A 23,196-nucleotide genomic window follows, 5' to 3' on the forward strand; every position below is an offset into this window, starting at 1 on the left:
CGGTGGCATTACAGGGCAGGACTTCTGGAAGAAGCTTGAGGGAAGGCAGAGCTTCAGTGTGGCTAAGTGTCAGCGTGAGAGAAGCAGACCTTTGTTCTCTTGACGCTTCCGTCTTCCCAGAGAGGCACCCGGGGGCCTGGGCACTGCTGGACTCTCGGTATGGAGAGGCGTTCCATGGAAAGACTCCCCTCTGTGGGTCTGCCTTTTTAGAGGGTGAGCGCGGGAAAGGCAGCTTGGGCCCATCTGGGAGAGCCGGAGCATCTTTGGGATGTTTTAGTGCTTCCTCCCAGACTTCCGACTCCCAGGGCTCCCATCTTTCCCGGACCAGAGGGAGACAGCTCGTTTCCCATTCTCACATTCACCAGTTTGTGCTTTGAGTCTGTCGGGTCTGTGCTCGGTCCGTGGGTTTGGTCCTTTCCCCGTAGGGTGAGTCAGGTCAGATTAACAGCTCTCATTTTCTAGTGTGTAGGAAGCTTCGAAATGTCAGAGATTCTCTCGGGATGCCCTAGTCCTACCAGGCTGGCTTGTTGTCAGGCCACCGGGTGCCCTGGTTCACCTGCAGGCAAATCTGCCAATTGTATTTGTGAAAATGCCACCAGGAGTATATATTTTAAGGGAAGATGTGGGTGAATTCTTCTGTCACTGTGAAAGTTACATTGGATGACTGTGAGAAGCCGCTTTAAAAAAAATCGATGTAGAAGTGTTGAAAAGTTGTTTAAATTGTAGACTTCTGTACAAAATGAAATAAGGCATTATGTGCCTGGTATTGAGGTCCTTAAAACTGGACGTAAAAATGGTAGACATTAATAAAGAGCTACTTATATGGTAAAATTTAAATATAACCAGAGGTAGAATGGTGCGATGATGCAGCCACATGTGTTTATCACGTGGTTTATGATAAACACACGTGTATCATGGGTGCCTGTGATAAGCTACTCGAGAATACCAGTCAGGTTAGCTTGGAATGGCAGGGTTAATTAAGTTGTTGCTTGATTGCTTTGAGTTCTGCCTCTTGGGTTTAGTTCCAAATTAAAATATGTAAAAACCTCTAATTTACAAGATTCGTGCCAGTTAAGAAATTAAGGCAAAAACAACTCTTCATTATGAGGTAAGTGAACTGTTGACAGTAGAGAAACCGTCTCCCTGTAAGTGCAAAGTGGGTGTTTTGCTGTCATTAAACAAGCATATTCTTCCTCGACAAGAGCACTCATTTTGAAAGCATCAGTTTTCCTAAACAGTTAGCTTACAGAGTGGAAAGGTTAAGTTTTAAAAGGTCTTGGGGCGCCTGGGTGGCTCCGTCGGTTAAGCGTCTGACTTCGGCTCCGGTCAGGATCTCACTGCTCGTGAGTTCGAGCCCCACGTCGGGCTGTGTGCTGACGGCTCAGAGCCTGGAGCCCGCGTCAGGTTCTGTGTCTCCCTCTCTCTCTGCCCCTTCCCGCTCGTCCTCTCCCTCCCTCCCTCCCTCTCTCTCTCTCTCTCTCTCTCTCTCAAAAATAAACATTAAAAAATTTTTTCTAAGGTTTTCAATCAGTTTCATCTTCCACGTGATAAGCCACACGTCTGATATTTGGTGGCTGTGCCAGAATACATCAAGTTAGAGCCCGAGAGCTTGCCTGGGACTCAGAGCAACAGTCTGCTCCTGCCAGAGGACTGCAGGGTGAATTTCTTAAGAATCCCACCCTTTTTTTATCTGCAATATATATCCCGGAAGTACTGTGCAGCAATCTGGTGTCTAATTTCCTGACTCCACGATCTTTGAGTCTGCTATGGTGGGGGCATCTTAGGGAACAAATGCCGGGTCGGCAGAGGTGCTTTGGAACTTGGCTGTGCTCAGTAGCCTTGGTGATGTGCTCACTTTGCTCATTCTTGCTGTTAGGGCCCCTTTCCCCTGCTGGCTCTCTTGGTGTTTGACTTTCTTTTCCCCTTCCAAATTCACGAGTTTTTTTTTAATAGGCTGCCACTTCTTAACTCTGGTTCTCTTTTAATATTCTTTACTGTGCCATTTTAGTCTGGCCTACCAGAATGAGGTTGAGTCAAGCTCTTAAATCCAGTACCGATATTCTCATACTATTTTCATCTGAATGTGTGGATTCGATCTGGTTCTCCCTAAATACGAAAGAATCAAATCATGACATTTCTGTGCTGCACCTTATTCTGAGTTCGGCTTGTTGGGCCACGTGACCCAAGGACCCCGCCAGCCCGTGCACCTTCCCCGTGAGGTCTTCGCTGCCCACGGGCGGCGGTGTCACGTGGGTGCTGGTGGACGGCCTGGGCAGGCCCCGCAGACGTGGGTTCAGGTGGCAAGGCGGGTGGCACAAACCAGAGCTGTGACTGTGCCTTTATAGATTTCCACTTTGGTCCCAGTGACTTTTTTGGCCTCTTTGTAAACTACAGTTGACCCTTGAACAACAAGGGTTCGAACTGTGCGGGTCCACTTAGGAGCAGATTTTTTCAATATACACAGCGTAGTGCTGTGAATGTATTTTCTCTTACGATTTTTTAGTCTAAGTTTGTTTTCTCTAGCCTACTTTATTGTAACAATGCACAAGATGTGCGTTACTCAGCCGTTGATGTTATCGGTAAACTGGTGAACAGTCGGCTAGTAAGTAGTTGTTTTGGGGGAGTCCAAAGTTACACGTGGATTTTCTACTGTGGGAGGGTTCAGCGCCTCCAACCCCCATGCTGTCGAGGGTCAACTGTATTTCACATTAAAATACTGCTGCTCTTTAATAGTTTCCTTCAAAATATTTCTCCATTCTGCCACATTTTGGGCAGCACCCTGGTGGGTAGGGAAGGCAAGGCACTAAAGCAGTATTTATATGTGTTGCTAACAGATTATTTCCTAGTCAGACAAGAGCGTAGACTGGAAACATGATGATCTTACTGCATCATGAGAAAGTTGCTTATAAATGCGTCAGAAACACTAATTAGGGTAAATCTGGTATCTGAAGACATTGCATGACCTGTTTTCTTGTTTCTGGAACCAAACAATCATTGGCACCTGAAACGTGTGGGAAGTGAAGGAGGGATGGGTGGAGAGCAGAGAACTGGCCTCAAGTGTGTGGAGTAAAGTCTTCCCTGGGAACCGGAGTGTTTGGATGAAGTTTGCCTGTGGGCGGAACGTCCCCCCACTGCTTACCTCAGATAACCTCTTGCACGTAAATAGTAGAGAATGACTTTAGCATATATGTTCTTTTCTTGGTGGGTGTGGGCACATTCTCCCACCTGTCCCTTGACTGTCTTTTTAGTTTTTCATTTTATTGAAGTATAATTAACATGCAGTGTTATATTAGTTTCAGTTGTAAGGTACAGCGATTCAGCATTTCTATATATTAGTACTTGTCTTTGACTATCTGTAAAAAAAAAAAAACAAAAACACCTCAGTTATTAACTATTATTTTAAATAGTTTTGCCATTGTGCCCGGGTTTCTGTCTGCTTATACTGCCCTTTCATTTTTGTAATCTGATGTTTTCTTCATAGAAGTCAAATTCTTGCTCTCTGATTTTATGGACGTGTACCTTAATTTTGAGTTGCGATGTCAACTTTTTAAATAAAAATTTTACCTAAGTGATCATTTTATTTGTGCTTTTTATTTCTGGGTTGTAATTCTTTTTGCACTGAATAATTATACCCATAATCCACATATTCCAAGAACAAAGCAGTTCACTTAGAAAATGTTGAAAGCAGAATTTTCCTTGCATGCTCGTCTATTGTAGGTTAATGCATAAGAAGTGAAAGCACTTCTGCATTTTAGCTGGAATAGTTTAAAAGCGCTCATTTTCCCCACTTACTCCATAGAGCATCATAAGAGTTGTATTCCATGACAGACGGCTGCAGTACACGGAGCATCAGCAACTCGAAGGCTGGAAATGGAATCGCCCAGGAGACAGACTTCTCGATTTAGGTACGAGTGGCTGTCAGAAGACTCTGGAGAGACGGCGGTTGGTCAGCCGTGCCTGTCACTGTGTTGGCAGCATGTTTAACTGTGAGGAGAGAGTTTTGGTGTTAGCGGGTCCTGCGTGCCTTGAGTTGTTCTGTACTTAGAAATGAAGTGGGTTTTTTGGTGCTAAAAGAGCCTGAGTCAGGAATTTTGAGTTTGAAACCATTTATTTAGTTCTCGATTGGCACATCCATCGTGCGCTGAATGAAGTGAAATAGAAACCATGGGGGGAGAAAGTCTCGTGCACGTTGGGCGGGCTTGGGTGTTAGTGTGGTTGACCATGGGAACGTTGAAGGAAAAGGTTCAGCGTGGAGGTGTTGAATGATTTCATTTGCACATAATGATATTAAGTTGTAAGCTTTTCAGTGATTTGTAGTAGATGAGTTTCTGTGTAACTTCTTCTTAAAATACAGATATTCCAATGTCTGTGGGAATAATTGACACCAGGACAAATCCAAGCCAGTTAAATGCGGTTGAATTTCTGTGGGACCCTGCAAAGCGCACGTCTGCTTTCATTCAGGTTTGGAGTTTTACCTTATCAGAAGTCCACCAGCCTGGTCATCTGAAGGACCACAGATGAGCTTGAATTCTTCACACACAGTGTTCTCTTCCTTAAATGCTTGTTTGTAAACTATCTTATAATGTCTTCTATATGTGTATGTTTTTCAACCTACGTACACATAACTGTATACGTGTGTGCATAAAGTGAAGTTGGGGTTATCCTACTAAATCCGTCATTTATAGACTAACCTACTACTCAAAGTACTTTTACCATTGGTAATAACACTAATCAAAACTTCTAATTAAAACTTCTTTTTCTCGTAAGATGTATTTCTCTTGAACAAAAGCTCCTGGGTTTTTTTTAATTTATTTTTTAATTTACATCCAAGTTAGCATATAGTACAACAATGATTTCAAGAGTAGATTCCTTAATGCCCTTTACCCATTTGGCCCATCCCCCCTTCCACAACCCCTCCAGCAACCCTCAGTTTGTTGTCTGTATTCAAGAGTCTTATGTTTTGTCTCCCTCCCTGTTTTTATATTATTTTTGCTCCCTTCCCTTATGTTCGTTCATCTGTTTTGTATCTTAAAGTGCTCATATGGGTGAAGTCATAGGATTTTTGTCTTTCTCTGACTAATGTCACTTAGCATAATACCCTCCAGTTCCATCCACATAGTTGCAAATGGCAAGATTTCGTTCTTTTTGATTGCCGAGTAATACTCCATTGTATATATATACCACGTCTTCTTTATCCATTCATCCATCGATGGACATTTGGGCTCTTTCCATACTTTGGCTATTGTTGATACTGCTGCTGTAAACATTGGGATGCATGTGCCCCTTCGAAACAAAAGGTGTTTTGTTTTTTTGTTTTTTTAAGGTTATTTTTATTTATTTTGACACAGAAATAGAGAGCAAGCGAGGGGAGGGGCAGAGAGAGAGGGAGACAGAATCCCAAGCAGGCTCTGCACTGTCAGCACAGAGCCCAACTTGGGACTCAAACTCATAAATCACGACATAATGACCTGAACCAAAACCAGGAATCGGACGCTTAACCAACTGAGCCACCCAGGCACCCCCCAAAAGCTGCTGTTTTTAAAAGGGTAGGATTAGGGCACCTGGCTGGCTCAGCCCATAGAGCATGCGACTCTTGATTTTGGGGTTGTTAAGTTCGAGCCCCACGTTGGGCATAGAGTTTACTTAAAAAAATTAAAAAAAATTAAAGGGTGAGATTGAAGAAAGTGTACAGCTCAAGATTCCTTCTGCCATTATTTAAAGACATTCTAATATTGAAAATGTCAAACCCCCACCAAAGTAAGAGAAGAAGAATGAATCCTCAGTGTATCCACCACCTGGCTTCAACAGTTACTAGTAGTTTCCTTGGTTTTTGTTATTGATGGAGCACTTGAGAGCAACTCCCAGGCATTTCATTTCACCCTAAACACCCATTTGTATCCCTAAGAGATGAGTTTTTTAAAAACATAAATATAATATGTGTAAAATATACTTAGTAGTAATTTTTATACCCTCTCTGTTCAAATTTGTGTATGGTGTTATTAAAACAACTGAGTTAGGTAATCTTCATGTAGAAAGGGAAATTGCTTAATTGCTGATGAGCCTAAGTAGGCTCTCATTTGTGTGAACTGTAAAGAATCTTTACTATTTTTGTGTTTTTGTGGCCTACCAAATAGTATCTCCCATCAGCTAATAATCACTAGGGACATGGTTCATATTAGCTGGCCTTGTACTGGTATTGGAAGAGGAACAGAAGTGGTGGGAAATGAGCATTGTCCTCAGTGCACTTTGAAGGCTGACAGAGGAGTTTAGACCACACAGGCAGGGTGAGTAGTGGGCTCTGGGGAAGGTGGCCACTGCCCAGGTGGTCGGTCTCACAGTTGGCGTATGTAGGCCCGGCAGTAAGGTGATGGGCTGGCTGGACAAGGTGGTGGCGGGAGAGGGCGGACAAACAGAAGCTCTCAACGGTGAGGTGTCCGTTGCCGTGGACCGAGCCGTGTGCAAGGCCGAGGACCCTGGGTCTGAGAGCACCATTCAGTCCAGAGTGGAGGTAGAAGAGTACCCGTGATGGGAACAAGTCCTGCATTAAAGGACAGGAGGCGTTGGACTGGGGAAAGTCCAGAAAGGCCCAGTTGGATTCGTGAGAGGAGAGCCATACAGAGAAATTCATGACAGGCATCTGGCTAATATGCGGGGCTTGGTTTGAAAAGATCTTGAATTTATGGCTGTGGCAGGACGTCCAAGAAGGAGTAAAATAGAAGGGGACTCCGTAGACGGTTCTTTGAGTCCCTTTCAGCTTGAGTTGTCTTCCAGGTGCACTGCATCAGCACAGAATTTACTCCCCGGAAGCACGGAGGCGAGAAGGGAGTGCCTTTCAGGATCCAGGTGGACACCTTTAAGCAGAATGAAAACGGAGAATACACGGATCATCTACACTCCGCTAGCTGCCAAATCAAAGTGTTTAAGGTAAGAGAAAGTAGGCTTTTAGTAATAACTAAGGCCCGGTGTTGCTTGTAAATTTTCCGTCTTCAGCCTGCTGGACGAAACCCTCTGCTTTGTGTTTAAGCCTAAAGGTGCAGACAGGAAACAAAAAACGGACCGAGAGAAGATGGAGAAGAGAACCGCTCACGAGAAGGAAAAGTACCAGCCGTCCTACGATACTACTATCCTCACGGAGGTAACGCCCGCCCAGCAGCGCTCTGGTTTCTGAAGAGAAACACGCAGCAGTCTGCGTAGCAGCACTCTGAGGAGGGGTTTCGCTACAGAGGGTTGGGAAGACTGGGCGGTGGGTTGGCATAACGGGAAGATGTTTCATTTAAATTGGGGGATTTTAATAGATTAGTTTCCCGGGTGGGGTCCGGAATGAAGATGCTGAAATCCCAATCAGGTCTCAGAAACAGACCTTACAAACCTTGAAAGTTGTCAAGAGATTAAGTCGGGGCCTAGAATGTCTGATTTTTGTCACTGCTGGGGTTTTGCATTTTCTTTAACTTGGAATCCTGCTAGTCATACATTTGTTTAATTGGACTGCAGAGACATAAAACAGGGTATTAGATCTTTCTTTGTATAATGAAAAGACATTGATCCCAATCTTTGGTGTTTGTCCAGATGAGGCTTGAGCCTATAATTGAAGATGCAGTTGAACATGAGCAGAAAAAGTCCAGCAAGCGGACTTTGCCAGCAGACTACGGTGATTCTCTGGCAAAGCGAGGCAGTGTAAGGGACTTCTGCTTCTCTTCTCATTGTGCAGGAAACCTTGTGCAGTGTTAGATATAGGATCAACTTCCACCGAAAAGTAAAGCCAAATTTGTTTTTGATGTCCTTGTCTTGATTTAATTTGCTTTTGTTTAGACTTCCTGCTTTCTGTTTGTTCCTCACTGAGGAAAATTTCCTAAATCTAACACTTTAAAACAAAGTTGACCATATTGGGTGGTTTTGGAAGGAAAAACGACACTCAGAAATGTGTTCCCTCCCTTCCTCCTTCCCTTCCTCCCTCCCTCCCTATCTCTCCTTTGCACACACACTTCCTTCAAGAGCATTGAAATTAATTGAAAATACTTTCTTTAGTAAAAGAGTTAACCATTTTTGTGTAATTAAAAAAGGTTTTGCTTTCTCATGTGTATAACTGATAAGAAAATGCAATGGATATCTAGACAAATGGTGGCAGCAAGCTTGACATTAACAGGCAATACTTTGTGTCACATTTCCCTGCATGTAGTATAAGAATGTGTGTCTGTCTGTGCTTTTAAAAGCCTGTTTGGCAGCACTGGTAGAAAAAAGTCTTTGCATCAGTGTTTCCTCTTGGCTCCTGCATTGTGACTTTGTGCTTCGGGCCAGAACAGCGAGTGCATCTTGCTACACTGAGACCTGGTTCTCCCAACATGCAGTCGAGGGTTTTGGCTTTGTCACCTTAAGCACAGCATGTCTTTATCTTACAACACAGCTCTTCATCTAACAGCCCACAAAGCATTCTCCTGTTACTTAAACTTAGATCACCGGGTACCCGCAGTAAATGTAAACACAGAGCATTCGGTAATTTTTAAAAGTAACTGTCATCATCTGTATTCATGGCTACTCTATTCATCATGGCAGTGTTTGTAAAATCAAGGTGCCAGACATGACGTTTTCACTCTTAACACGTGTATATGTAATTCTCTGTAGAATATGAAAGTCACAGGCCTTATCACAGGACCCTCATTTCCAGATTAAAGCATTGAGTGAAAACATTTCAAGTGCTTCTTTGTGCAGTAAAACAGAAAAGTGGATGTCTGGATAGGGAGCGCACATAATGCGTTTTCTTTAACTGGGCTTTTCTGATTTGGATCAAGGCTTGTGTGGACAACTATATGCTCCCTCCCCAGGGTCCCCTGGGCCCCCTTCAGTTTTATATTTTTCAATCTTCTTTGCATTTCCCAGCAGAAGACTCACCAATCGTTCTTAGTAAACTTTTCTGGGGAGATCCTGGTAACTGAAGTCGCTTTTCCTTTCTTGTTAGAAACTATTTAATGAAAAGGAATGTGTTCTGATAACTCGTAAATTGAGGAAATCTATTATAGTCCGGAGCTAATCTGGAGGTGGTAGAATTGTTGGTAAATTATTAATGACTCTTAAGTCTAAAGTATGCAAAACGTCAGCAGTTCACTGGCCTGGGATTTCACATCTTCCTAGCGCGTGTTGCTTGCTGCCCTGGGCTGTATTTAGTTTGGTTAAGATACTCGTAGGGGGTGGCGAGAGCTCCTCTTTGAAACCTGTTGAAGAAAAAGTAAGGTACAGATTAGTCCCTGTAAAAAAGCCCACAGCGTTTCGTATATTCGTGCGAGTACCTACAAAGGCAGGCCAGCATTTCTTACAGTTCTTGGGTAGTTACACTTGGCCTTCGTTAGGAAAGCACGGCAGGCTCACCTATTACCAGGTGCTGTTTGAAATGGTCCCACGCTGAGTAGAGGCCCTACTGTTGGCTCTGGACAGCTGCTGCACGACAACCCCTTTAATGTGTCTGTTGGTCTTTGTTCCTGAGCTGTGTTTTACTGGCTCAGATCAGGCTGCCAATGTCTACAGTCTAAAACGGGCCGGCATTTTCCGGTCTACCTGGGGAGGGACTTTGTTCACGGTGCACTGAAACCGTGCCCACACCAGTCCAAGCCAGGTATTGCTGGAGCCATAATGAATTACAGACTTGCCTCAGGAACGTAGGCACTGCACTGTTGCTTATTTTATTTTATTTTATTTTATTTTATTTTATTTTATTTTATTTATTTAAAAATTTTTTTTAATGTTTATTTTTGAGAGAGGATGGGGGAGGGGCAGAGAGAGAGGGAGACGCAGACTCTGAAGCAACCTCCCGGCTCTGAGCCGTCAGCACAGAGCCCAGTGCGGGGCTAGAACTCTCGAACCGTAAGATCGTGATCTGAGCCGAAGCGGGATGCTGAACCAACTGAGCCACCCAGGTGCCCCGCTTTCTTTTATTTTTTATTTATTTTTTATTTTAAAGATTTTTCTTTTTGAGTAGTCTCTGCCCCCAGCGTGGCGTACTGAGATCAAGAGTCGTACCCTCTCATGACTGAGGCAGCCAGGTGTCCCCCACCCCCCGCTGCTTAAAGACAGGGAAGCACGACAGGGCAGAAGAACCATTGTGAAGATCTTCGTGGGTATGCCCTTCCCCTCTCCAGTCGAGACTGCAAGAGAAACCTATAGAATAGAGAGCGGGCCTTGGTGCTTCATTCGGCCTGGCCTTTTAAGAACTTGGCACCCATCGTTTTCTTAGAAGCCGAGGCCTCCCAACAGGACCGGTTTTCACTGGTTTCCTGGTGTTCAGTGAGTCGAGCCTCGTATTTATTGGGCAGGTTTTAGAAGTAAGCTGTTAGCATCCCTGCTTTTCTACTGGTGAAGGAACCTCGTGTAAAAGTGAAATAGGTGTGTTTATGGAGGTTTCATAAATCTGGTGTCCCTGCCGTATTACTGTGCCGCGTTAACTCGGAGCTTTTGATGGCTTCATTTCCTCAGACAGCTGGCAGTGATGAACGGATTTGGGGAGACTTAGTACTAAACGGTTTACCTTATTTAGATGTGCATGTTACGCGACATGGTCATAGTTTTTATGGTGTGGCAAGGGAACCATCTTCCAGGCAGTGGAGAGGACCGTGAACATGCGACACCTAGAACTTGCTAGATCTGCCAGGTGGGCTCCTCCGACTGCAAGATGAGGCGGTGTTACTTTGAGAGCTGGAAAGAGAAGCGGCCTAGTTGCAGGGGAGTGGGCACTGATGCGTAAAAGGCCACTTAGAGTGAAATTGGTGTGCATGCGGTGAGTTCAGTGGTGCTGTCTGGGCAGATGAGATTTCTTTGTGAAAGTTGGTAGTAGTTGGAACACTCTGGTCAATTTTCCCATTTTTGAGGGGACACGTAATGGGTGGTCGATTTAAGATACAACTATGACATTGCTTTTTGAAGTGTATCCTGCCGAATTTAAATACCGTAGCAATTTAACACCCAACTGTTGTTCATTTAAAAAGTTCATGATGGGGCCACCTGGCTGGCTCAGTCGGTGAAGCGTCCGACTTTGGCTCAGGTCACGATCTCACGGTTCGTGGGTTCGAGCCCCATTTTGGGCTCTGTGCCGACAGCTCAGAGCCGGGAGCCTGCTTGGGATCCTGTGTCTCCCTCTCTCTCTGCCCCTCCCCTGCTCGCTTTCTCTCTCCCTCTCCGTCTCTCTCTCTCAAAAAGAAATAAATGTTAAATAAAAAGTTCATGATGGAGCTCTGTAGTTACGCCTGAAATTTTATCCCATTCTTCCTCCTTGATCTGTTTTCTCTTCCACTTGCCATAAATAATTTCATCTCAATACGACAGACTCTTACGCCTGAAAATCTTTTAACGATCACCCTAATTACTTCTTTATGACAGACTTATTCAAACTGAAATTTAATATTTTCTCTGACCATAAGGCTCTTAAGTCTGTTGAGAAATGTTTTTGAAAGTAAACTCTACACCCAATGTGGGGCTTGAACTCACATCCCAGAGATCAAGAGTTGTGTGCTCTCCTGACTGAGCCAGCCAGCTACTTACTGTTGGTACCAGTTTATCAAAACAACAAAGTATACAATTATTAATAAACAGTTGTTAAATGTAAAAATAGAAATGTTATTGGAAATGCCTGTTGAAGGAGGAGACAGGGCGGAACGCAGTCACATTCTACATTTGTCTTTTTTTTTTTTTTTTTTTTTTTTTTTTTTGTAGAGAAAAGCAACTTTGTTTAGAAACTTTGTTTAGACGTGCTTACTTTTCTTCAAGTGGTGTCATTCAGGTCTTGCAATTCCTTCTAAGTCATTTGCCCCAAATCCCAGTGACCTGTTTTTTATGATCCGGTCGATTACTTGAGTAGGTGTCACCTGACGCTAGGTATTCCTGAAGTGTTGGAAGGCAAGGAGTTGAAAACTACCCGACATAAACAGAAGCATTGTTTTAGAGTCATGTACTTTCTGATTTATCCCGATATCTTTGGTCTTTTGCTTTGTTTGGGGGCGGGTCTTCTGTCCCCTGGCCGTGGTGAGACATGATGGCTTTTTTGTGTAAAACGTGAGAAGGGTGATTGCGAAGGGGGCCTGGCAACCGAGGGCGTCCTCCCACGGACTCATTCTAGGGACCCTGTCAGGGAGTGAGGTGGACTCCTGCTCAGGTTTGAAGCTCCTACTTGGTTGCCCTGACCTGCTCAGCACACTTTTGACTTAGCTTTTCCACTTCTCCTAATTGTAATGGCGCGTGTCTGTGTCTTTGCTCTGTCTGTGGTCAGAATGGTGCCTAGGCTGAAAGCTGTCCTAGTTCACCATGCCCCTTTCAGAAAAGAGAAGCCAGAAGCGTGTGTAGACATGTGTAGACCAGTAGAGAGACGTAGGCAGCACCGTGCACAGTTGATGTGTTTCGATGCTAGGCCTGCCTTGCCTCGCTTGGTTGGGGACTGTTAACCTTAAAGGAACCCGGGAGGCGAGTGGGTACTGGTGAGGGTGCTGCTTGGGCAGGAGAGCAGAGGAGCACTAGGGGGACAGAGCCACCGTCCTGGTCACCATACGTGTCGGATGCTTACGAACCGTCCTTGCCTCTGCAGTTCCTAAACCTTGATAGGTGCCCGCGAGACCCTTGCTACAGAGGAAGGGGAGGGGTCTTGAAAGCCGGCTGTGCATAAGTGTACATTTCGAATGCCTGCATACGTTTTCGCTGCTGTCCTCACTTCAGGCCTTCCCTGTGATGAGTCAGTGCATAGACGCAGGTGGCACGTAAAGGCCACGCGGCAGTAAATTTGATGTTTCTGTGAGGTTCCTTGATGAGTGTCAAGTGTCTTGTGTTTTATGACCTTGCATTTGGCCAGACTAGACAGTGACTTGCAGAAATACTTCTTGCATACACTTCTAAAAGCAGCTCGCTAATTGATTTCTGTTTCTGTCCTTAGTGCTCTCCGTGGCCCGATACCCCCACAGCCTACGTGAATAGCAGCCCTTCCACAGCGCCCGCCTTCACCTCCCCACAGCAGGGCACGTGCAGCGTCCCAGACAGGTACTGCTTCGTGCCGGCGTGCGCCCGGGGCGGCCCGGGCCGTGCCCCCTCGCGTCCCCTCCTTGGTTGACGGCGTCTGCTCGTTGACACGGATCTGAAGTCTTTAGTGGTGGGGTCCAGCCGCCTCGGTTTGAGAGGAAAGTCGTCTCTTCCTTGCCTGCTGGCCTTTCTGTTCTCAGCCCTGGTGCCTCACACGTTCACAACTGTGGAAGTTGTAGGAAAGGGGGCGTTTTCCAGATATATCCTAGGTGAGAGAGAAGGAACATTAGTGGAGTCCTGGATAGAGAAGGACAGTGAGTTACCACGGTGGAACGGGCTTGCAGGTGTTGAGATTGCCTTTCTTAGGACGTACATTGGTCTTGAATCGCACCATATCAGGGCTGTTTTCTGCCCTGTTCCTTTGCCCTCCTGCTACACACACTACCTTTATTGGTGAGTCTTTAAACTTGAAGAGCTTTCCGTTTCTAAAACCTTACTGTGGTTTTAGACCCGGAGACAGTGGACTCGTTCCATGTTCCTCTCGGTTGGGATTGCACCTGAGACCCTGGGGCCTGTGCGTGGGGGTGCCGCAGGCGCCCTCTGCCGAAGAGCTCATGCCGGCGGGTCACATCGGAGGTCCCCTGTTGCTGGAAGCTTCTCGCTGGGAAGGAAAGTTACAGGAGACTGCTGAGGGAGAGGTTCTCTTCCTTCCACCCTGGCTGCCCCGACGCGGTCCGTCGCGGTCCACCCTGGCCACCGTGAAGGGAACACCAGCCCCCGGGGCCTTAGAGACGGTGCAAGCTCGTCTCCCGCAGTCGTGGAGCTGGGAGCGTGGGGTTGGGTGGCTCTGGCGGGGGCCCTCCGCCATGGCGGCCGCCTGTGTCCTCACGCCATGGAGCGGACGCCCGTGGGACCTCGCCTTCCTGGTCCCTGCCCCACAGCCCCGCCTCCTTGTGCGGTCATGCAGGGAGTGGGGCGTGGGGATCAACATCCGCATTTTGAGGGAACACAGGGACCCGGTCTGCGACAGGGTCTGATGAGAAGACAAGCAGAGGAGTAGACTGGTGGGCAGCTCAGCTCGTAGATGTTTGCGCTGTAAGAGGAGGAACGTCGGGGAGACCAGGGACTGGTGTGTCCCCATGTGGGGGCCCTTCTGCTGTCACAGCCCGGTCCCGAGTCCTCTTGGGTGGCGTGACGGTCATGACGTCGGGGGCGGGTTGTGGGCTCCCGCACCTTCCGGGAGCCGTCCCCATCCCAGTGGGTCCAGAAGGACGGTCACCAGTCAGTGTCAGAACTGAAGTGATTGAAGGACAGATGCTAAGGAAGGAGGCAGAGCACAGGACCAGGAAGGCGCCACCCTCTCTGTGGAGTTGCCTTTGCTTTCATTTTCCCTTAGGAACCCGAGGACAGCGGCACCCGTCTGTTCCTTCCGCTGCCTTGACTGTCCCCGTCTTTAATGATGGATAAATGTGTTAATTAAGGGACACTTTCCGTGTTGGCTTAGGGTCATTATACCATTTCTTGTAGCTCCTTAGTAAAGTGTGTGTGTTTTGCAGTTAATTTCAAATTGTTCATCTTGGATTCTCATATTTTTTTCCTTACTAAAATGAATGCGTAGCCTTCATTTTCATGAAGCCCTTGGAGAGAATGTTTCATAAAACTGGAAGTTCTTACTAGAACTGCTGGAGAAGGAGGAGGCGTGAATTAAACAGCCTCCTGGCTTAATTTCATCGTCCTGTTCACTCCCTGACCGGTGGTGCCAACATTGTTAATTTGCAGATTATATGCTCTGTCCCACAGTGTTAGGGTAAATTCACCCTTTAACGTCTTGACTTAAAATATGTGTGTAATAATCCTCCTTTCCTTCCTTCCGTTCTCCCTAGCAATTCTTCTTCCCCAAATCATCAGGGAGATGGAGTTTCACAGCCCTCTAGTGAAGTAAGTATCTTTGTCCTGAAACCGTCAGAGGCTGTAAGGGTCCTGCGTTTTTAAGGCTCTTCCAGGGCCGCGAGTCATTGTTCGGGTCTCTGGGTAGTCAGACCTGTGCTCCTCTTGGGTCTTCTTGGACTTTAAACTTGCAGGGTTTCTGTGTTTTGTTTAAATGTTCTTCACAACATGCCAGGGACTTGGATTATTTTTTACTAAGTTTGAATTGTTTTTTCTGTTTATGTTCGTTTTCTTTGTTAATAGCAACTTCAGCCTTCAGCCACGATCCAGGAAACACAACAATGGCTGCTCAAAAACAGATTCTCTTCTTACACAAGACTGTTTTCCAATTTTTCAGGTATGTTTTGTGCGCGTGTGTGTACATGAGTGTTTTGTACTTGTTTCTGGACTTTCATTAACCTTAATTTTTAAGAAAAAATGTGAAGTAATTCTGGATTCATAGTAAGTTGTCAACACGTACTGGGAAGTCCCGCGTACCTGTCACCTGGCCTTGCCCAGTGGTAACACCCTGCATACCTCTTGTACTGGGAAACTGACTTCGGTACAGTCCATGGCTTCACCAGTCTTACGTGCCTGCCTTTTGGTACAGGTGTATATGGTTCTGTGCATTGCTTTTCATTTTATTAAATCTATTAAATTTATTTTGAAATAATTTTTGCTTTACAGTAAGTTGCAAAGATCGTACAGAGATGTTCTGTGTGCCCTTCACTAGGTTTCTCACATAATTTTAGTACGACGTCAAAACCAGGAAATTGGCGTGGGCGTAATGAGTCTGTATGGTTCTGTGTCATTTTATCACAAGCGTGCGTTCGTATAACCACTACCGAAGTTAGGATACAGAGTTACACCAGCCCCACGAGGATTCCCTTCGTGCTACCGCACCCCTCACCCACCGTGCCTACTCTGGCAATCCTTAATCTGTTTTCTGTCTCTTGGATTTTGTCATTTTGAGAATGTTGTGATGTAGATGGAATCACACTGTATGTGACCTTTGTGATTGGCGTCCCCTCCCCGCCCCTCAGCGTAATGCCCTTGAGTCCCTCCGAGTGGGTGTATCAATAGTTTATTCCTCTTTCTGGCTGTGCAGTAGTATGAGATGTGAATCTACTCGGGTATGGTTTTTGTACACTTAAGTGTCTTCTTGCAGAGCGAGCTACGCAGACGGGCTCTTAGAAGGGGCCAAGCGGGGCTTTCTCCAGGCGGTGCAGCAGGAAGCCTGTTTTAGAGGGACACTGATAGATGCGCCACACGGGGCGGGACCAGCACTTCCCCGGCGTCGGTGGCCCTGGGACCCTGTGCCTAAGTACCATACCCTGGCTAAACGCCCCGGGAATCCCCGGGCCGCGGTACCCTTGTGGTGACTCTGCCTCGCCCGCAGGGCCGTGGGGCCACGGCGTGAGCCTTTGGAGAGGACAGGCCTGTGCGTGCGCCCACCTGGCCCAGGGGAGAGCTTGATTTCACAAAGACGGGTTCTGTTCTGTCAGCCCCTTGCCGCAGTGCTGTGCACGATCAGTCATTCCCGTGTAGCTCCTTGTCTCTTTAAAATGAAACTACCGGATGAAAGTCTTGCTAGCTGGTAGCCACATTTTTGTATGACTGTACCTTTTATCTGTGAGAAATTGGAAATTTAAAAGTGTTAGCGTGTGTGGGGAAGATGCGTCTGGAACCCTCGTGGGAAGACACACGAAGAGCCAAGCACATACCGCAAGCCCTGGCAGTGGGAACCCCGGGAGGGCCTTAGTTTCTGTTTGGAGAGTCTTGAGCTCTTTTCACCGTGAGTGGCGCTCACGCGGCTCGGCCGCCCGCTGTTTCTTGCCCTGGAGCTTCCTGGCAGTAGGCCGGGGAGGAGGGTGAGGCCACCGGCTCTGAGCCCCGGGGCATTCACCTCCGGAAAAGGCTGTGCACGCGAGCGTCCGTCCTGTTCCGTGTGCACGTCCAAGGAGATGCACGCACAGCGTCTCTGGGCACGGCTGTGGGCCCCGGAGAGATCGGGAAGCCGCCAGTCTGTCTTCGCTCCGTCCAGCGACACCACCGGGGCTCGCGCCTCACGGAGCCGGGCTTCTCTGGTCTTTTATAAGCCGGAGAGTTGCCAGGCTTTCGTGTTCAAATAGAAAAGGTAACTCCTTTATCTTGTGTCATACCTAAGTGGATCTTTTTTACAGGGAAGTCATGCCTTAATCCCAGAGGGCATTTCAATTCTACCAATAAACTAAATCTCGAGTGTTAATAGCGGGCGGGTGGGGGGAGCAAGATCATGGACACATTTAGACACACAAGGTAGAGGACGATGAAGCTCCACGTAACCGTCCCAGCCTTCGGTCAGTCTTGCTCTCTACCACTCCCTCTCCCCTTTTGTGTCATATTTTAAAGCAGATCTCGGATACCGTGACACTTACGCTCACCAGTGATTTATGGGGGAGTTCTTAGTTCTTAAGGTATAACATGCAATTCTGTGCCATGCTTCGTGTTAAGACCGGCTGCGGCGACAGGCTGCAGGGGGCCTGACTTTACAGTGCGTGTTGCGATACGAAGAGGCCGAGTCCTTGCTCTGCTACCATCTCGAGTGACTGGGTGGGTCCCCAAAACTTGAGACTTCCATTTCCTCTTGTCAAATAAAACATTATTGTTGTGATCTCAAGGTTAATTATCTGGGGTCAGAATCTTGTTTATCTACACAACTGCCAGATAGCCAAAACAAGGTGGGCAGTGAAGTCATGTACTAGGACCAGACACCCCTGGAAGGCCCCGCTCACCGATCCGATTCACCCGCCTCTGGGCCTCTGGACTCCTTTTTTTCTTTCTTTTTTTTTTTTTTAATGTTTATTTTTGAGAAAGAGAGACCACGTGCGAGCATGAGTGAGGTTGGGGCAGAGAGGGAGACACAGAATCCGAAGCAGGCTCCAGGCTCCGAGCTGTCAGCACAGAGCCTGGCTGGGGCGGGGCTTGAACTCACAGACTGCGAGATCATGACCCGAGCCCAGGTCGGATGCTTAACCGACTGAGCCACCCAGGCATCCCAGCTGGGCTCCTGGAACATGGAAGCGTTTGTTTTAGGCTCTCTGGGACAGGGACTGTGTATGCTCACTCTTGTGTTTGTGTAGTTTGTGTGTGCGGGGATATGGAGGCCACGATGCGATGGTTTTGAGGGGGGGTTCACTGTGTTGAAGCCAGGTGCTCCAAGCGGCCAGTCCTGCTTGTTTTTTCCGCGTCTCTGAGAAGAATCTCTCTTTTTGCTGTTCTCCAGGTGCCGACTTACTAAAATTGACAAAGGAGGATTTAGTACAAATTTGTGGTGCAGCCGATGGCATTCGGCTCTATAATTCACTCAAGTCAAGGTAAAGTACTGTGTTTAAAAGGAACGGTTTGCTTGAAGTCAAGACGTACCCTTCTTTGTGGGGAATTTGGGCAGAACGTGTTCCCGTGGCAGGTTGGCGCGTGCCCGTGTGCTGCGGGGCCTGGGCCCCATCGTGCTCGCAAGAAGACCGTTTTGTGTGCACCCCCAGGGTGGGCCCAGATACGAGGCAGGCACTGGCGGGGGCGGAGTAGACTGTCAGACGGTAGGAATGCACATGGGCGGAACTGAGTTCTTGAAGACCACTGGGTTCGTCTCCAAGAACACAGACTTCTCGTTTAGGTGAGCGGTACAGAATCCGTGGTTTTCCAAGGTCAGGTGACTACTACTGAACACTTGCTAGAATGTAAACTCGTAATTGTGAATGAGAACGATGGAATTGTAAATTATTCTGGCTCTTAAGGCCCATTTACTGTCGTTGCTGTTTCTAGACTTGTGGTACGAGAATTCCATTGAAGTGGAATCTTATGATTTGAAATTGCCGAGTTAATCTTAAAACTTAAATTTACCGGCATCTGACAGACCATGTCGATGGTTTAGAGCCTGGGCCATCAGATTAGACCACCTGTGATAGTTGGTGTGAGGGGTGCGTTTTTACCTTTTTCTTCGTGAATTCTTTCGTGTAACGAAATAACGCTGAAAAGCCTCCTAAGGAGATAGAGCTTACACTCCGGTAGTTATTTGGCTCTGGGCTGACGAGTGGCCTCTTCTGGTTGCAGGTCGGTGAGGCCCCGCTTGACCATCTATGTCTGCCAGGAGCAGCCGAGCGGCTCCCCGCTGCAGGGGCAGCAGCTGGCGGGCGGCGGAGGCGAGGGCAGCGGCGGGACACCCTACGGTGGGTACCGATGGGCACTGGTGGGCACCGAGGGCGTCGTGCCTTCCCGTCCCTCCCTCTCCGACACTGCGGTGGGAGCAGGAGGGCCCCGAGCAGGGCCGTGACCCTGGTCCCGGCGAGACTGCCCAGCCGCTCGGAGTCCCGACCGCAGGGAGAGGCGGCAGTGTGGGGCCCGGCCTGGGTCGGGGGGGGGGGGGGGGGGTGCGGCGGGAGGCCACCAGCCGCCCTTGTCGGCTGTTTCCGCCACACCTCCGTCTCCTCTGTGTGTGGCCCTTGGCGCCAGAAGTACCTAACAAGCGAGACCAGCCCGAGTGCTCTTTGGAGTTTTGCTGGCCTTTATTCCTCCCCGCATCTCACATTTACTGAAATGGCGACTATGACGGCAGCAGCTTGGTGAGAAAACAGGAAGGTTTCTCTTTTGTTTTTTCCCTCTATTTTACTGACTGGCTTGGCGGGGGTTGGGGGGCGGAGCTTAAAATACCCCATGTGCAAAGATTCGTGTGTGTAACAGTACTAAGCACGTGGACTTGTCTCCGACAGGCAGCTGGCCAGCGCTGGGTGCTGAGTGGCTCCCTGTGCTTGTGACACTGTAAACACACTCGATGCCATTATGGGTGGGCTTCTCAGCCTAGAGTTTCCTTACTTGTGTAAGAGATTGCTGTAGAGCAGAGACGAATCTCGGCCCTTCTCTCCTCTTCTGTGTATGGCCCTTAAAAGCAAACGCAGTTCTTTTAAAGGATGTGTTTTCTCATTTGTAAGGCTGGGTGTGTGGTAATACTTCCTCCTTCCCACATTCCAAATCAAGGGCAGCACACCCCAGACTTTCCGGAGAGAACTGTAGTATGGCATCCACAGTGGCAGTCATTTACCCGAATACTGGGTCGCGCTCTGAGAAACACTGTGTTTGAAAAATCCCAAGGAAAGCCTCACTCTTGTGAGCTTTTCCATTTTCCATTTGACTTTAAAGCTGTGAATTTTAAGACTAAAGAAAGAAAGTCTTTGTCTGACAGGATAAAATTCTAAGGAGCTCTCCGTGTACCATCGAGATTTTGTGTATCATTTACATATACAGAGTCAGGCCCGTCATACTTGGGAAAGTGTTTGTGGAGGAATGTGTGGAAACAGCGGCCATCTCAGCCCTTCATCAAGGGTTTTCTAAGTTTCCAGCAAACTTTCATAAGAGGCCAGGTAGTAAAGGTCTCCACTTTGTGGACCATGGGATCTCTTTCCCACCGGCTCTGCCACTGTGGCCCCAAAACCACCACAGACCGTATGTAGCGATGGATGGGGCCACACGGTGGTTTTGAAAAGAGCAAGTGAGGGCAGGGTTTGGCTCACACAGGCTGTAGTTCGGGGGCTCCGCCCTAGATCGGCTCTGTGCTTTCCTTAATTGTAGTTCCACATTCTAGGCTTTTTGTAATGTGTAATTAGCAGAGGTTTCCATTATTGTAAACACAAGAAAACCCCCTTGTTCGGGGAAGCCAAGTTCTAGCACTGCCTGGGGTCTGTGGCCGAGTGGGACCTACAGGGGCCGTGCTCACTGCAGAGGGACTGGGTGTTGTGCACGTGACAGCTGCTGCGGGGTTCCACGTGGCAGGGACACAGGGCCCTGGGTAGCCCGTGGCCGTGACTCGGAAACAGCAGGAGCTTTCACCGTCCACGTCCCTAGCTGTTTGTGTGGGTCTTCTACGCGGTTATTGGTTTTAGGGGGACGGGGGGCAGCTTTTATTCCTTAGGGTATACTCCCAGTAGTAGGATCACTGAGTCCAGAACAGTGACAGGGTTGGTTCTCCTTATATGTTGTTAGAAACACGTGGCGGTTTTGAAAACCGCTCTCTTTGGCTGTAATTTATATACCATAAAATCCTTCCATTGTAAGTAAACCATTTCAGGATATTTTTAGTAAATTTAGAGTTTTGCAGCCATTACCGCTATTGAGTTTGAGTCCCAACATTCCAAAAAGTCCCCTGTTCCCATTTGCAGTTAATTCCTGTAAGAAAAATGAAAACCTCAGATCCTCTCGTACAGTTTACGGTTAATGGTTATTACATTGTTTGTGCGGCATAGTTAATTTTTTAAAATTCTATACCTATTTTTAAGTAATCTCCACCCCCAATGTGGGGCTCAAACTCATGACCCTGAGATCAAGAGCCGTGCACCCTACCAGCTGAGCCAGCTAGGAGCCCCAGCACAGTTCCTACAGTATCAGATTTCAGCAGGTAGTAATGGGGGGGAAAGAAATACTAGTTCCCATTTTTAATTTGTATATGTATCGTTTTTACTACTTTGAAAGGGTGATCTTCCTATGGATGAGGTGGAAAACAGATCAAAGATTACTGCTAAAATGCTGTTCTTATTTTTTATTTCAGTTTATCATGCGATCTACTTGGAAGAAATGGTTGCATCAGAAGTTGCTCGAAAACTTGCATTGGTGTTTAATATTCCTTTCCACCAAATTAACCAGGTCTACAGACAGGGTCCCACCGGTATTCACATTCTTGTTAGCGACCAGGTAACTTGAACTTGCTTTTGCACACTTTCTCTGTCTCGTGGAAGAACTATGGGAAATCCTGCGGTCTCTTGTGCAAGTACTCCTGAGAATCAATTTCGGAGTTGGGATCAAAGCTGTAAGAATTTATAACAAGAGTTTGGGTCTCCTGGTGACATAAGGACTACAGATCCAGGAGACCCGTGGCTCAGGCACCTCCACCCCTCACCCCTTAGACGTTCACCGGGGAACTTTGGGGTTAGCAGGGCTTTGGCCCGTTTTATGCAGGGAGGCGTTTGGATGTATCTTCCTTTTGTCCACTATTTGATGACTAATTTTTAAAAACATTAAGGTTATTGTGTCCCTGGTGTTCAGTGACAAGTAGGTGATAGAAGAGTGCTTACACCAGGACTTTCTCTTAAGAGTCATTATTCACAGGGCCCGGGGTGGGGGTGGGGGAGCTCCCAGGGGGTCAGATGAGCTGTTTCGATGTCTCAGGGGCTCGTCATGGGCAAGCGTCGTCAGCATGGGGTCCTGCCCAGTGCAGCAGGTGTAAACTCTGACTACTTCACACTGCCTTCGTGAAGGCATTTTTTTTTTTTTTTTTTTTTTTTACACCACTGAGTTCTGTGTGCAACAATACATAGATTCTGACATTTTCCTGTAGCTTCTAATTTTACTCTTTTCTAATCAGCTCAGAAAAGACAGTTGGATCTTAATCATTTATCTGCTTTATCTTTCTAGATGGTTCAGAACTTTCAAGATGAGAGTTGTTTTTTATTCTTCACAGTAAAAGGTACTTTGCATGAGTGCATGTGTCTCAAAATGCTGGAATCATGAAAGCGTGTGCCTGTAATCAGTTGTCCTCTTGTGTGGTTACTTTTGAAAATGCTGGCTTTAAGAGTTTTAAGAAGATTTATAAAAACGAATCAAGAGTATTTCCAGTGGTTGTAAGGGAAACTAGCAAATAAGGAAAAGGAGTCAGTCCTAGATTATTAGGGAAAAAAAACTTCAGCCACATTTTACTGAGCACCTTGTATCAGACAGCTTTTGGTGCTAGAAAGGTCTTGACCAAAGCAGACTCATGGAACTCCTAGCGGAAAGCAAACCAGAATTGGCCGACAGATGCACATAATTACGAAATCTGGTAGGTGCCGTGAAGGAGTGGGAAAGTAGGGGTGCTTGTGTTTTGGGAGGAGCTGGGTTGGGGAACATGGAGCGGCTGGGCGAGGGGGTGTCGTGTCCATAATGCTGAGACTGGAGCAGTGAGGGGAGCTGCCCGCCTGGGGAACCCCCCAAGGCGATGTGAGGGTGCGTGCGAACCTGAGAGAAGGCCACGCAGCGTGCGAGGCCCGTGAACCAGGTGGAGTCAGAGTGGGAGGTGTTGGTCAGGTGTGTAGGACCTGGGCACGACAGATTTTGTTTGAAACGTATTGGGAAGTCAGTGCAGTTGTTTAAACAAAGGAGTATTTGTGTAAATGCAGTTTGGTTTTTCTTCCACTCTTGCATCTCTGGAGACATGAGAATGGGGCGAAGCTGGAGGCAGGAGAGGTCACCTGAGTCTGACACATTTATGGGCAGGGCCCTGCT

General features: G+C 47.3%; 2 protein-coding genes across 3 annotated transcripts in view; one reads left to right on the forward strand and one right to left on the reverse strand.

Annotated features, from left to right (window-relative positions):
• Window positions 1-23,196, forward strand: part of UBP1 (upstream binding protein 1) — a 51,472-nt gene that overhangs the window by 25,015 nt on the left and 3,261 nt on the right. Inside the window, exons 4-15 of one of the 2 annotated variants that reach the window (XM_058729272.1) lie at window positions 3,800-3,905; window positions 4,355-4,461; window positions 6,772-6,924; window positions 7,025-7,135; window positions 7,567-7,674; window positions 12,902-13,005; window positions 14,868-14,922; window positions 15,175-15,268; window positions 18,176-18,266; window positions 19,003-19,118; window positions 21,488-21,630; window positions 22,351-22,402. In XM_058729272.1, coding sequence (XP_058585255.1) covers window positions 3,800-3,905; window positions 4,355-4,461; window positions 6,772-6,924; window positions 7,025-7,135; window positions 7,567-7,674; window positions 12,902-13,005; window positions 14,868-14,922; window positions 15,175-15,268; window positions 18,176-18,266; window positions 19,003-19,118; window positions 21,488-21,630; window positions 22,351-22,402 — 1,240 coding nt within the window. The remainder of the gene's footprint in view (window positions 1-3,799; window positions 3,906-4,354; window positions 4,462-6,771; window positions 6,925-7,024; window positions 7,136-7,566; window positions 7,675-12,901; window positions 13,006-14,867; window positions 14,923-15,174; window positions 15,269-18,175; window positions 18,267-19,002; window positions 19,119-21,487; window positions 21,631-22,350; window positions 22,403-23,196) is intronic. The other variant, XM_058729273.1, reaches the window with a different exon arrangement.
• Window positions 7,781-23,196, reverse strand: part of FBXL2 (F-box and leucine rich repeat protein 2) — a 126,033-nt gene continuing 110,617 nt past the window's right edge. Inside the window, exon 17 of the transcript XR_009261576.1 lies at window positions 7,781-9,206. The gene's annotated coding sequence lies outside the window, so the exon portion shown is untranslated. The remainder of the gene's footprint in view (window positions 9,207-23,196) is intronic.

Source organism: Neofelis nebulosa, chromosome 5 (assembly GCF_028018385.1).
Source record: "Neofelis nebulosa isolate mNeoNeb1 chromosome 5, mNeoNeb1.pri, whole genome shotgun sequence".
NCBI lineage: Eukaryota > Metazoa > Chordata > Mammalia > Carnivora > Felidae > Neofelis > Neofelis nebulosa.